Source organism: Scleropages formosus, chromosome 12, assembly GCF_900964775.1.
Source record: "Scleropages formosus chromosome 12, fSclFor1.1, whole genome shotgun sequence".
NCBI lineage: Eukaryota > Metazoa > Chordata > Actinopteri > Osteoglossiformes > Osteoglossidae > Scleropages > Scleropages formosus.
Window position 1 is genome coordinate 23,722,569 of NC_041817.1, and position 14,679 is coordinate 23,737,247.

At 48.9% G+C, this 14,679-nt stretch overlaps 3 protein-coding genes across 3 annotated transcripts in view; 1 reads left to right on the plus strand and 2 right to left on the minus strand.

The window, feature by feature from the left end:
• The window catches only part of ubac2 (UBA domain containing 2), a 48,080-nt gene that overhangs the window by 10,089 nt on the left and 23,312 nt on the right, over window positions 1-14,679 (plus strand). Inside the window, exon 4 of the mRNA XM_018745865.2 lies at window positions 45-151. Coding sequence (XP_018601381.2) covers window positions 45-151 — 107 coding nt within the window. The remainder of the gene's footprint in view (window positions 1-44; window positions 152-14,679) is intronic.
• gpr18 (G protein-coupled receptor 18) lies at window positions 150-4,835 on the minus strand. The gene is made up of 2 exons (XM_018745878.2): window positions 4,540-4,835; window positions 150-1,923 (listed from the first exon to the last, which is right to left on the minus strand). The coding sequence occupies exon 2, from the start codon at window positions 1,782-1,784 to the stop codon at window positions 813-815; it is 972 nt and encodes a 323-aa protein (XP_018601394.1). The 5' UTR covers window positions 1,785-1,923; window positions 4,540-4,835; the 3' UTR covers window positions 150-812.
• On the minus strand, window positions 9,413-14,388 carry gpr183a (G protein-coupled receptor 183a). Its single transcript, XM_018745857.2, has 2 exons — window positions 14,275-14,388; window positions 9,413-11,295 (listed from the first exon to the last, which is right to left on the minus strand). The coding sequence occupies exon 2, from the start codon at window positions 11,266-11,268 to the stop codon at window positions 10,195-10,197; it is 1,074 nt and encodes a 357-aa protein (XP_018601373.2). The 5' UTR covers window positions 11,269-11,295; window positions 14,275-14,388; the 3' UTR covers window positions 9,413-10,194.

The window sequence follows — 14,679 nt, forward strand, 5'->3', positions numbered from 1 at the left end:
TGAGTGGCCTCGGGTTCGAAGATGACACTCTTCTCCCCCCGCAGTCCTTCCTGTTGGGAACATGGCTCCTCTCGGCACTCATGGAAGTCCTGCTCGCCGAGGTCCTCCATCGTCTCTTCCAGCTCAGAGCGGACGCGCTGCCTTCTGGCCCGTGAGTTCTGTTTGCCTTCGTCATATCATTGTGCTCCTGCACCAGCGCCAGTGTTTCACATTCACACACTGATAGACCACACACTGCAGCACCGTGTCTCAGAAAAGGCCAGGTCTTATTGGTTATTAGGGAAGGCTAGTTCCGACTGGTCCTCAGACAAGACTAGCTCTGATTGGTCCTTCAGAAAAGACCAGTTCAGACTGGTTGTTAGAGAAAGCTGCCTTGATGACTCTTCAGGGAACGCTAAATCTGATTGGTCATTTGAAAATGTTAGCTGTGATTGGTCCTCAGAGAAGGAAAGCCCTGATTGGTCATTTAGAAAAGGCCAACTCTGACTGGTCCTCAGGGAAGGCTGCTTTGATTGATCATCAGACAGGACTGGCCCTGATTGGTCATTTGAAAAGGTTAGCTGTGCTTGGTCCTCAGAGAAGACTGGCTCTGATTGCCCAATAGAAAAGACGAACACTGGTTGATCCACAGAGATGGAAAGCCCTGACTGGTCATTAGAAAGGCTATTCTCGGTAGTCCTTCGGAGAATGATGTCTCTCATTGGGCATTATAAAGGGGTAGTCCTGATGGGTCCTTAGACGAGTCTCGTGCTCTGACCGGTCGTTGAGAGGGCTAGCGCTCGTTGACCCTCGGTACAAGACTGCGTCCGGCCTCAGATCACCGCGCTCGTGAGGTTGCTCAGGGAACGCACGCTGCTCGTGTGCATGCTCTTCCTGCGCACGCTGCGTAGGTAGTTCCTGTAGAGGATGACGCTGATGACGCGGTCCTGGAACTGCTTGGACACGATGTAGTAGAGGATGATGTCCAGCACCGTGCTGAGGTTCATCAGGAAGGTGGTGAAGGCGGCCCAGGCGCTGTAGTCGGAGGAGCCGTCCCGCAGCAGCAGGAAGACGAAGCAGATGTGGAACGGAACGAAGCAGACGAGAACCTGCACGATGAGCGTCACGATGATACGGATGGACTTCTGCTTCACCTTGGGCTTCAGCTTGGACGTGCGCCCGTGTACCAGGTTGTCGACGATGACGGCATAGCAGCCCACCATGATGCAGATGGGCACCAGAAAGAAGAAGATGAGGCGTGCAAAGTTGATCGGGTTGTCCCGCTTCAGGTGGATGATGTCGCGTGTCTTGGCGCACGTGGTGAAGTTGGAGACGTGGTCGGAGTCATCGGTGAAGAGGAGGGGAGCCGTGCTGCCCACGGTCATAACCCACACGCATAAGCAGGAGACCACGGCCTTTTGGACGTTCTTGAGCTCCTTGCTGTGGCGCGGCTGAACGATGGCCACGTAGCGGTCGGCGCTGATCAGGGCGAAGAGCCAGAGCGCCATGCAGGGGTAGAAGACGGTGAGGGCGGCGCTGATCCGGCAAAAGTAGTCCCCGAAGGGCCAGCGATCCTGCGCGTAGTAGACCATGCGGAAGGGCAGGAGAAGGATGAAAACCAGGTCCACGATGGCCACGTTGATCATGTAGATGGTCACGGAGTTCCTCCGTTTGGTGGTCAGGGCAAAGACCCAGAGCGCCGTGATGTTGACCACAAAGCCGATGATGAAGATGACGCAGTAGAACACAAGGCCGGCGATCCGGTACTCTCGGGGAACCATCTCCCCCATGACGTTCTCCTCCATCGCGGCCTACAGGTCTAGGCTGCCCGGGTCGATGGCAGCGATGAGTCAGTGACCCAGTCCTGGTCGTACGTGCAGCGCTGAAGGACGTTCCACGCAGCTCCGAGGATCATCAGGGACACAGTAAAGTCTCAATCCTGTGCTATAAAAAAAAAAGAGAGAGACAGGTGGAGAACGATGTAAAACTGAGCTCTGACTGGTAAATTTCCACTCTAAAGTGCTTCAGTAACTTTGCTTGGTGCCAAATTCCTCCTGTAAAAGAGGAAAGGAAAACGATGTCCCAACACACGGCATTATTGGAAATTCCCGTTTAAACTGCCTGCCTGCCTCCCTGCACTGGAAAAAAAGAAAGATGCGGTTTCACAACGGTTTCTCTCTTTAGCCGTCGTTTCTGCTTTCGTTATTGAACGTAAAAGGAATCCGTAGTTCAGCAGTAGTTCATCGGTTCGGTTTTTTACTTCGAGCTGCTTCCAGACCGACTCTGAACGCAGAGGAGGTCCTTGACGTTGTAGCAGAAGAGCGAGAGCGTCGAGAGGGCGGTTCTGGTTCTGGTTCTGGTTCTGCTGCCGGAAGGTGGAGCGGCGGGACTCTTTACACACGAGCCGGATCCCTAATTTTGGACTCTTCGTGCTCTGAGTGTTGAGGCGCTCTTACAGCAGCTGCTGCTTTCGTTCTGAGTCACCGCGTGTGGTCTGTGGGCGGACGCACGGCCACCGTCACTTTTTCTAGCTTCCGAGGTTGGAGCGAACCCCGCCCCCCTCGGTCCACCTGTCCTCCCACCCAGTTCACACAAAGACAAACACACACCCTCCCCCCCCCCCGCTTCAAGTTCAGGAGCAGGTAAACGCTGGAGTCCCACGGTAAAACCGAGGGACTCGGCAGAGTAGAATGACCCCGTGATGTTTCCGCTAGATGTTGGGTGGGCTGCGGGGACACGCGCTGTAACCTGGCGGTTGTCCTTTATAGGCCCAGCCGTGTCCTACTCTCGTTCCCTTGCGCTTGGCACCCTAAATAAATAAAGGCAACTGTACGCGTCACATTTATTCACTTAGCTGATGCTTTTGTCCAAAGCGACTTACGACGTTAACCTACCTATTCCTCTTACCCATTTATACAGCTGCCTAATTTTACTGGCACAATTTTAAGGTAAGTACCTCGCTCGAGGGTATTATAGCTGGAGCTGAGATTCGAACCTGCGACCTTTGGCTCTAACCACTGCTCTACCAGCTGCCCCACATTAGTGAAAACTGTATGCTTGCAAAGCAGGTGGCGGCATCTTTAGGGCTGGACCACAGTTTGATTCTCTTTCCTGCTGTAGTACCCTTAAGCAAGATATTTACCCTGAAATACACACACACACACACACATTTTCAGAACCGCTTGTCCCTTATGGGGTCACGGGGAACCGGAGCCTACCCGGGAACACAGGGGCGTAAGGCCAGAGGGGGAGGGAACACACCCAGGACGGGACGCCAGTCCGTCGCAAGGCACCCCAAGCGGGACTTGAACCCCAGACCCACTAGACAGCAGGACTGTGGTCCAACCCACTGCGCCACCGCACCCCCTACCCTGAAATACTCCAGTATAAATATTTTTCAGTATAAAATGGCAAATAATTGCTAATAAAGCAACTTATCTAACGCTCTAATTCTCCTGGGATGAAGAAGTCAAATAAATAACAGTGAATATACAGTACTCTGTAAAAGTCTTAGGCACTTAGATGTTTCGCAAAAATATTTATTTTACACGATTATTTAATCTCTTTGGCATTAGTGTCAATGGGAAAGAGCATATTTTACATTTCAAGCATTCCTTTTGTAAAAAGTTACAGTATTACAGTAGGGGTTTTGTATGTCGTAAAAGAAGGAAAGTACACACGCACACAGTCTGAAACCACTTGTACCGAGCAGGGTTGCGGAGAACGGAAGCCTCGCCCAGCAACACAGGGCACAAGGCTGGAGGGGGAGGGGGGGACACCCAGGACGGGACGCCACTCCATTGCAAGGCACCCCAAGCGGGACTCGACCCCCGAACCCCCACCAGAGAACGGGACCCGGCCAAACCTGCCGCGACCCTGCTTGGGACAGGCGGTTGTTGACGATGACGACGGATGGTTACGAAGCTTTGTAAGAAGTTCATTAATTAAGAGTTCATTAATTAAGAGCACTATTTTTGGAAGCATTTTCACTTTACAGATTTTCCCCCCCAACAAGTGCCTAAAACTTTTGCACAGTACTGTAAGAGTTAATGAAAGTTGTGGATCAGTGGGAAAATGTGGGTCCGTCGTTGCCGTATGATGACGCAAATTCTCAGTGTTCCACCTGCAATTAATTTTGAGTAAAACCAAAAACTTTGTCATAATCTAGTCCAGGTGCTGAAATATGAGAACCATCGTTACAAATAATTCATTATCTAGATTCCAGTGTATCAGTGCTTTATTAACAGCCTCTTTTTTTACTTGCTGCGTCGTTTTTCGACGCATCAATAGGGACCTCATCTTTTTTCGGTGCATTTCATGTCGAATGTGACGAAATGTGTATTCAGTGATGCTGCGCGAGGTCCTTCCCTGCGGTGCCGAAGGAGGACGGGTTCCGTCAGGGAAATGTGAGCGGAGATGGATTTCTGAGAGCGGATGTTAATAAGGTTGTAATCCATTAAAGCGCCCCCCTCCTCGTGCAGGAAGCCCAGATTGTTTCGCGTCGCCGGTTTTCAAAAGTTACTGCAGCACTTTGCTGGTTCTTATCAGGGGTTGTCTTACCTGCAGTTTTATTCCTGAGCGGAAGCAGGATGTCACGCCGTAGCGAGGAGACGAGCCTCCGGATCATCCCCGGCCCAAGGTCCCGGGGGGGAGGGGGGTGACGTTCCGCAAGTGCCGAGTCGGAGCCGTTGGACGGCGCGCTCGCCTCGGCCGTGCCGGTGGTCTTATGGCACCTCGGCAGCGCCGGGCGTCACGTCGGGCCCCGCGATTCGAGGGGCGTTTGACGGCGTCTCTGCCGCCGTGGGCGTCACGAAGAGGAAGCGACTCGAGAAAGCCACTTCAGGCCGACTTCTCGTAATTGCGTGCGGTTCGAGACCCCTCCGCTTCCTGTTCCGCACCTAATGGCAGGCGCTTTAAACGGAGAGAAACAGACAGGAAACCCCTCGGTGCCACTTGCGCTCGATGCGTGTGCGCATGTTTGTGTGCGTGCGCGCAGGTAGGCAGGTTGTTCGCTCATCTGTAGGGCGCGTGTCGGGAGGGGGGGAAGGGGTAGGGTATGCTGACCAGAACAATGGGGTTTCGTCGGGGTTTCAATCTCTGATTGACATGGGCTTTTCCGGAAGGTATCTGCCACTATAGAAAGCAAAATTGTAAACAGGATGCAAGACGTGTGGGGCCTTATCAGCAGGAACTCGCCCTGATTTTGTGGGCTTTTTTTCGTGCTTTCAGGTCCAGTTCAGGAGAGCCTAGGAGAAGAAAGTAGATAGGAATGCTTTTTCAATGGGTAGCGGTTAGAGCTCTCGGTCTGAAATCCGATTGACTCGGGTTTGAATCCCACCTCCTGCTTTGGCACCCGTGATCAAGGTACTTACCCTGAACTGATACAGTAAAAATTACTCAGCTGAATAAATTCACATTCACCTGATGTTAAAGTGACTTACTTATTTATCCATTTATATAGCTGGGTGATTTTTACCGGAGCAATTATGGTAAGTACCTTGCTCAAGGGTACTACAGCTAGAGGTGGAATTTGAACCTGTAACCGCTGGATCCAAAGGCAGCAGCTCTAACCGCTACCCTACCGGCTGTAACCCCGTGTAGCCAAATTAGTACGTTGTAAATTACTGTACATAGCTTAGTGTAAAAAACCTAACATTGTTAGTTGCTTTGGGGATAATTGTCAAATTGATCATTACAATAATAATTAAAACGTACGCTGGTGTGTGAGGAAGATATTGTGTTTCGGTGAGTATTGTATTTCTGTTGTGGGTGTGTTCCCCCGAAAGTTGTGGTGGGCACCCTGGTGGGCTTGGATGTGTGAACTTTCCCTGCCATCATTAGTACGCTGGTCCCCCCCCCTCCCAGGACAAACTGAGATGATTGAGTCAGGGGAAAGAATGACTTCACTCATGGGCTTAGTTAAACAGATGTATCAAAAAAAACCTGCAGAGTGTGTGTGTGTGTGTGTGTGTGTGTGTGTGTGTGAGACACCGTTACCCCTGTTCGAGAGGGACGTAGACCCCCGCAGCACTCGGGGCGCTGCAGTCGAGACATGCGGGATTTGAAAAGTATACCTTCCATTTATTTCCGTCATTTCCAGGGTGAAGGAATGGTCAGCTGGCTTTAAAGACCACAGTTGTGCCATTAAAGTGACTCCCCAGCTTAGGAACGCAGTTGACGAAGGAGGTCTGTTCATATCTCGTTTTGTTTCAAATTCCAAAATCTTTTTTTTTTTTTTTTTTCCTTCCCCCCTCCTCATAATCGGCAAAAGGTAAATACTGGACATCCCTCCATTTACAAGTCGGGCTCTCCAAAGCTCGATAATAAATAAAATGTACTTCTGCGCACTTTTAAATACTTTTCACACTTTTGTTTCGATATTTTACGGAAATTGGTGGGGCAAAAAAAATTAAAAAATAAAATTGTGAACTATCCTGTGGCGATCGTTGACCGACTCGTCTGAAACATGCCGCTTTTCCCGTAATGATCGCTGACCATGAGGCACACCAGAAAGGAGTTCTTAGTGCTGTGGAAGTGGGTGGAATCAGGCAGTCCCAGAATCCTTTTTTGTGTGTGCTCTACTGCCATCTGTTGGCTCGGCAGGTAATTACACTTATTCGTTTAGCTGATGCTTTTCCCCAATGCGGGGGGTGCGATGGCGCGGTTGCTTTGAACGGGTCCTGCTCTCCGGTGGGTCTGGGGTTCGAGTCCTGCTTGGGGTGCCTTGCGATGGACCGGTATCCCATCCTGGGTATGTCCCCTCCCCCTCCAGCCTTACGCCCTGTGTTGCTGGGTTAGCTCCGGCTCCCTGCAACCCTGCATGGAACGAGCGGTTTCAGACAGTGTGTGTTTTCTCCAAAGCCAGGTATAATGTTAAGATTATAATTGCAGTGATTTTTACAGTTACAGCTCAGTAATTTTTACTGGAGCAATTTAGGGTAAGTTCATTGCTCAAGGGTACAGCTGGAGGTGGGATTCGAACCTGCGACCTTTGGGTTTAAAGGTAGTGGCTCCAACCACTACTCTACCAGCCATCCCTCACAGGGTATCGATCGCTCCACCGCAAACAGAAAATAATGTCAAAAAAGCAGTATTAAATAAAGTAGACAATGTTGGTTTTCGTACATTTGCACTTTGCCACACTTAGACGCTACTGAGCTGTTTCACTCCTACAAATATGGAAACGAATCAACTGCAGATCATGTTTTAGCACAGAGTTCTTGTTTTCATTCCTTTTTTACTGCGCAGTAATCCAGCACTTCTCTCTCTTTTCCCGTTTCCCCTCCGCATGAGAAAAGGAACCAGATTTAAAAATTGCTGCTGAGCTGCGGAAGATCCCTTGTGCCCTTTTACCCGCTACCTTTTTTTTTTTTTTTTTTGAGAAAAGTCGTATTTTTACAAAAAAAATCTAATTGAAATTTTTTTTTTTTTTTTAAAAATTGTACGTTTTTAGTGTCCATGCACCCACCGGGTTCGAGTGCTAGAGGCCTTGCTTTTTGAGAAATGCTGTACTTCACTGTCCGTGTCCACTTGTGTAACTAGGAAACTGTGAGCTCAGGATTTTCTTCTTTTTTTTTTTTTTTTTTTTTCCCCCCTTTTTTTGTGCGCAGAGCCTCTGCACGAATTTTCCAGTTCTATTAATGGGCCGAGAGGCTTCGGGAGGAATAGCTCATGAGAACTTGGTTCGCTTCGTGATCTTTCACCCACTAAGGCTCCGCCGGATAGGTGGTTTCATGCAAAAATGCGGCTTCTGCGTCGACGACGCAGCGGCACGCAAAACGAGAAACCAGAGCTTTCGTTTCTCGCCGAACCCTGGCGAACGACGGCGGCCTCGAACCGTCTAATTTTCCGGTGTCGATCGACTTTGCTCTCGGGAGGGAGGGACCTGTGTGTTGAGCGTGCTACTAAGGGTTTCATCCAAGGGTTTCATCCAAGGGTTTCATCCATTTCTTTCTTACTGCAAATGCAAAAGTTAGGTTGAAAGTTACAATAAAGTTAAACACAAATTCCCTCCCAAAACACTTTGCCTATGATTGTGTAGACCTAAGAAATCATGTGGGGAAAAAATCTGTTAATTTTGGAAGCAGTGTGTTTAAGTGGAATTTTTCAAACTCAATTTTTTGCTTCCCCCCTTCTCCGAGTTGCATTCATGTGAGTAACACGTGGTGTCCCCGCGTGTCGGCTGGGGCGGAGGCGCTACTGCGCGGTGGCCAGCAGGGGACAGTATTGAGTTGGATCGGAAACAGCGGTTACTGCTTTATTGTCTATATCAGTTATTATCCGCTGTGGTGCAGATAGGGCGGCAGGTGGCGTAGTGGTCAGAGTTTACACCTTACATGCGCGTGATCCGGGTTCAAATGCCTCCTCCTGCTGTAGTTCCCTTGATGAAGGTATTTACCCTGAACTGATACAGTAAAAAAGTCCCATCTTGAAAAAGGATAAATAATTGTAGGTCATGGAGAAAGTATCAGCTATATAAATAAATATATATAATGCCATCGTGTCTGTTCAACAGCGTTCATATTTCTCACCTGATAACAGTACTTTGAAGTTAAAAGGCTCTTCAAAATAAAGACTTAATGGCACAAATTAATATTACTAGATTAGGTTATGAGTCGGGGGGGGGGGGGCATGGTGGCGCAGCAGGTTTGGCCAGGGCCCCCTGTGTGGCGGGTCTCGGGTTCGAGTCCTGCGTGGGGTGCCTTCCGACGGACCGGCATCCCGTCCGGGGTGTGTCCTCTCGCTCCTCAGCCTTGCATCCGGTGTTCCTGGGTTAGGCTCCGGCTCATTGCAATCCCGCTCGGGACAAGTGGTTGTAGACAGTGTGTGCGTGTCTTGAGTACTGAGTGCGTATTGAGTCATTATTCATCTCACTTTGCTATAGACAGTCGTGTTTTTAACATCTGGAAAAAAATCCTGTTTGTCGCGTTGCTTATCGTGTCTCACATTTTACAGTTACCTTCACCCATAAGGTCACTGTGTTGTACAAACACATAATGAAACCTGGTTGGTTGTCAGCCTCATGAAAGGCCACAGATTTCTCTTTATAACCGCAGTGGAGAAAGCAATACAGGTTTTGGTTAAGAAGGGATAGGTTGAATTTCGAAGAAAAACACCAAGGACCAGTCCGGACACGTGTAGGACAACATGTGTGTGCAGCTCTTTGTAATATTATAACAGTTATATAACAATGAGATGCATTAACATCTGCAGTTAACTTTGCTTGAATGGCATTGGTTTCCTGACCATGGATACCCCAAAGGAGACCTATATCTTAACCCTAATTGTAACCCTAACCACAATCCTAATCCTAAATTTAACCCAAACTCTAATTGTAACCCTAATCGCAATACTAACCCTAACCCTGTCCAGCAATAATAAATTCACCCGTCTGTTGATGTAATGCACTCGTTGTATTTTTCTCGGAGATGTACGTCACTTTGAAGGAAAGCGTCTGCTAAACGAATAAATGTAAATGTAATAAATTAAGAGGAGCGTTTTTGTACCATAACTTCTGTACATTAGGTAGACGATATTAAGACATTTTGTGCAGATTGTGGTTTCCTTTTGAGATTTTGGGATCTGGCAACCGGAAGCTTTTCACTAGAGTCACGCAAGCGCTACGTCGAGCGCCAAGACCTTAATATCCAGTCTTAGTGATCATAGCGTCCTGAAAAGAATATGTTTTGTTATTTTCGGTCACAATTCGAGATCGCTTCATTTCTAATCGAACGGTCTTACTGACGGGAGTGAACGAGGTTGGAGTGTTTTATTTAAGGTAATGTGATACTGGCCTGTTTGGGAGTGTTTCGTTCTCCAGATCCCACCGCACAGCGACATTGTGCGTGGAAACAAAAAGATTTACAAAGTTCTACAAAGGTGTGTGTTTTTTTTTTTTTTTTTTTAAGGACTTAAAAAAAACACTGTACACAGTAGACGGACCAAGTCAAGCTCGTCTTAAGCGAACGACGCCTTTCCATCGTTTGGGTCGGCCGGTCACGACCTCCCACTCGCTGAGTCTTGACGTCATTTTTGTTGCCAAAAACATGTGTCGAGCACTTGGTTATGACAACAGTCGATTTGTGTTTTGCTTTGACAAAAAGCATGCCCCCACTTCTCGCTTTTTTGAGTCGCTGTTTCTGTCCCGTTTACACTTCTTGGCCTTGCTGGCGTGTCGTAGTCGCGCCCCCCTGCTCGAGTGGCGATTGGAATCCTCTACGGCGTCGTCCTGCTGCTGGCCAGGTGGATCTCCGTCCCCTCCGCCGCGTCCCTGGAGCAGGCCTCCGGAGACGTCCTGACCACGCTGGAGAAGGACATGCTCACCTGCCTCTTGAGCAGCTTCATGATCTTCCTCTTGTAGCCCTTGCAGGCGAAGAAGTAGATGAAGGGGTCCAAGCAGGTGTTGAAGTTCATGAGGCACACGGTGAAGTGCAGAGACACCTGGAAGGAGTGCAGCTCCATGCAGTCAGGGCTGTAAAGCAGCTTCCGGATCATGTATTGCAGAATATCGATGTGGTAGGGGCTGAAGCACACCACGAAGACCAAGATGACGCAGCAGATGACCCCGATGGCCTTCTTATTCCGGCCCGATTTCCCGGTCAGATGGTTGCTCTTGGCCGCGAAGTAGAGCTTCCGGCACAGGACGGAGTAGGACACGAGGATCGTGACCACGGGGATGCCGTAGCCCAGGAATACGGCGCCGATGAGCATTACGGGCAGGTTGTCGACCTTCTCGAAGTTGGGGTACTCCATGCAGGTGATGAAGCCGTTCTCCTCTTGGTTGGTCATGGGCATGGACAGCATCGGCAGGGTTTGGGCCAGCACCAACAGCCACACCACGATGCAGATGTACTTGACGTTCTGGACCTTGCGGAAGCGGCCGAAGCGCAGAGGCAGCACCACGGCGATGAAGCGGTCCACGCTCAAGCAGGTCATGAAGTTGACCCCGGCGTAGGTGTTCATGTAGAAGATGAGGCTGCTGACCTTGCAGAGGGTTTCGCCCAGAGGCCAATGGAAGCCCAGGGCGTAGTAGAGGATCCGCAGAGGCAGCGAGAGCGTGAAGAGGATGTCGGACACAGCCAGGTTGGTGGAGTAGAGGGTGGTGGAGTTCATCTTCTTGAGGTTGGGTCGGATGACGTGGAGCGCCAACGCGTTGCCCAGCAGGCCCACGGTGAAGACGATGGAGTAGTGCAGAGGCATGAGAATCCTGGCCGTGCTCCGGTGGTCATACAGATTGGTGCACGAGCCATTTTGCTCGCGTGAAGAATTGCCGTGCTGTAGCGCCTCCATGGGGTCAAAGGTGCAGGACACAGAACTCTGCAGGAAAAAAAGGAAATGAAGTTAAATTTAGTTGGTACGAGCAAAATTAAAAGCCGCTGTCGCTGATGGTTAATGTTGCTTTCACGGTTTGGCTGCTGCTGCTCGAGCCGAAAGGCTCCTTGCGAGTTCCAGAATTTCCCAGCGCGTTCGTTGCGGAGTTTGCGAACCTGCAGCGACCACACGACTGAAACACAGCGACGCGGTCACACGCCTGGGGCTCGGCGTTATCGCCTGTGCCGAAAGTCAGTGCTTCGTGACGCTGGCAGGTAACTGAAGAGTACAAACGCGGAGCGATGAACGCTTCGGGTTTAAGCCACATGGAAGGAAACAAAGTCGTCTTTTGTGACAACATGATGACTTTTTACATCGGATAGGATAGGATGGGTTACGTGACTCTATTAATCTTTGCGCTGAAATTCGCCCATGAAGAATCAAGTGTTTCAGCCATCAAAGTCCCTCTAACTTGTCGCTCCTTTCAACTATAGTGGGCTCGTATTGGTTTTTTTTTTTTATATTGCAACTTCAAGAATGAGGTTATGAAAGATGAGCAGTAATAATTCAAATGTTGGCCTCAGAAGATTTTTTTTTAAAAAAAAAAAGAACCGCACACTCTGTGGTCCTCATAAAAATATATATTTGCGTATGGTGGAACGATTATGTTTTGCGAAAACTTGTGATGAAATAAATTGGAGTGTGTTGCGTGTCTGACGCCCACTTCGGGTCGCTCTTATCAAACGAGGAAAGGAGACCCAGCAAAAAAAAAAAGGACATTTTTGGACATATTTCTGGAAATTTGTCCAAGCCCCCACCCCTAAAAAAAAAAACGTGGCAGAATTTAAAAGTACGGGATGTCCTCTACAGGGTGCATTAGGAAACAGCGCTGTAGCGCGTCCAGTTCGGGAGATGCGCTTAAAAAAGGAACGTCCCGTACAGCGGACGAGGACGAACGGCCGAGTGTCGGGAGCCTGTTGGCGACGCTGCGTTCAAAGAAAGTGCGCTTTCCATGTTCAGACGGAGGAGATAAAAATGACTAAAAGCGAGAGGGAAAGAAAATGATAACTGTCAGCCCGGACGTTTCCTCCTTATCAAATTTCACCTTCGCAATCGGCCCCGAATGTGTGTCTCGCTCATACTTGCCCACGCTGGAACAATGTGGAACAATTCAAATTTCAACCTTTCGCACCACTTTTGAATTTCCTCTCGTGACCGTTGAAGGCGGAACTTTGTTTAACCCTTCGCTGCACGTGGACCGTGAAGTCAGGTGTAACCAGGGCCGTGTTTGGACCGGTTTATGTAAATTCAAACGGTTATTATCTCTCTAGCCGTTGCTTAGCAACTGCAACCCAGATACTAACATCATCCTGAAGTCGTGTGGCGAATTCTGAGAATGAGTGTTGGGTGTCACCGGTAGCACTTCTGCCTACTTTCAAGAGCAGAGATGTCTGTTGCATGTGTTTGCTTTGGCGACCTGCAGCTTTCTTGTAGAGAAGGGTGGATTTGGCGTCATGCGCGCGTTCCAACGCACACGTACACGCAGCTCGCACGCCCAGTGGCGCGCTCACACGTACACACGAAGACACCCTGATGTTAAGAGATGTCAGATGTCTTCCCTTCCACATCCACACCCAGCGAGGGGAGTGGAGCCGCTCTCGCTCTTTTCCTCTCTCACACACACACACACACACACACACACACACACACACACGCATATGCGTAAAGGAAGGGTGGAGTAACTTTGATAATTCGCACTCCAGATTTTCTCAGACGGGTGGTGCTGAAGCTGCAATATCGCACTGCGGACCGTGTCACCTGGTCACCCGGGACATGACGCTGTCGTGTTTCGCTTACTGTCGGTCCGTTGGACTCGCGGAAGCTTCGCTGTGGGTCGGGTCCGGGGTTTGAGTCCTACTTGGGGTGCCGACAGCGCCGAAAACCTTGACCCACTTTATTAAGGCTGACGGCGAAACGTTTCGTACCCTGACATTACCGAAACACTTTAATGCCCTAACCACCCAAAGCCGATTCTCACCCAGACCTGGAGCAGGTTATAGGTGGTGGACCTTCACCGGACGAGTGTGAAACAGGTTTGTTTAGGGCCGGGTTGGAGACGACGGGGAGTAAACTGTACCTTATCGCCGCCACTATCACAGCTTTTGACTAACGGACAGTAACGCTCTGCCTCGTCGGACCCCCCCCCCCCCCAATAGCGTGTGAGACTTTGGCGCCGGCTGTAACAGAGACGCTCTCAGTAAACCGACATGTGGCACATCTCTGTATTCCACATCGCGGCTCAGAGTCAGTTATCGCTTAGCCGGTGTGACAGCGTTAGCAAAGCCTTTAATAACATTCAATGAGCGCTTTAAAAACAATTTAATAAAAGGCATCTCAGCTCTTCATACATTTCATTCATTGTCGGTACACACTGATAAATTATTAATGAATGTAAAATGTCTGCTTCTGACATTATAAACACTGTCATGTATTTGTGTGAATATTCCATTAACAATTAACATGTCTTTAATTCCAGTACTAAATATTTCAGTTCAATAAAGTTTTTTTTCCAATTTTTTTGCAAGTACTTTAATTGTAACTCATTGTTTTCAATGACAATTTTCCAAAAGTAAAATCAAGAAAATTACGACTTTTTTTAAAAAAAAATTTAAATGTTTGAATTAAAAAAGTGTAAATTTTTCCAGCAAACAGAACACTATAGTTGTTAAGAATGTACTTTGTATGATGAGCATCACCAAAGTATATATATATATTTTTTTAGTTGACTAGGTAAATTTTCAAATCAGGAGTAATTCAGAAAAAAAAAGTTGAAAACACCATGTGCTTAAAATTAAATCTGATCACAGTATGTGTCCAACCACGTCCTGCGAAGACACCTCTAGCAAAGTGCGTGTGTGTGTGTGTGTGTGTGTGTGTGTGTGTGTGTGTGTGTGTGTGTGTATGTGTGTGTGAGGCTGTACTCACTAGGTGAGAAGCAGATTATCCCGACAGATCGTTGGCGCTGAGGAAACGCGCCGCTCTTCTCATTTCACAGTAAAGCCGTGTGCTCCGCTGCAGGCCGAACCACGTTGTGCCTGAGCCGCGATGAAATGGAGAAGTGTCCCTCCCGTCTTGCCAAGTAACTATGGTGACTGACATCATTTCCTGCTGTGGTTCACTTGCGTTGAAGCTTTTTTACCCCAGTAGGAAGTGAAATTATCTCCAAAAGGCGGCGGTCCCTTTGCCGTGATGGCTGTGTGAGGAGAACGCTCTCTAAGAGCAGGGAGGCTTACCGCGGTACAGCGGCTGAGCTTCCTCAGCATCACATGGACACGACTGCAGATGAAAGACAAAAAGTGACCGAACTCTGGCCAACAGTCCGGAACGCTC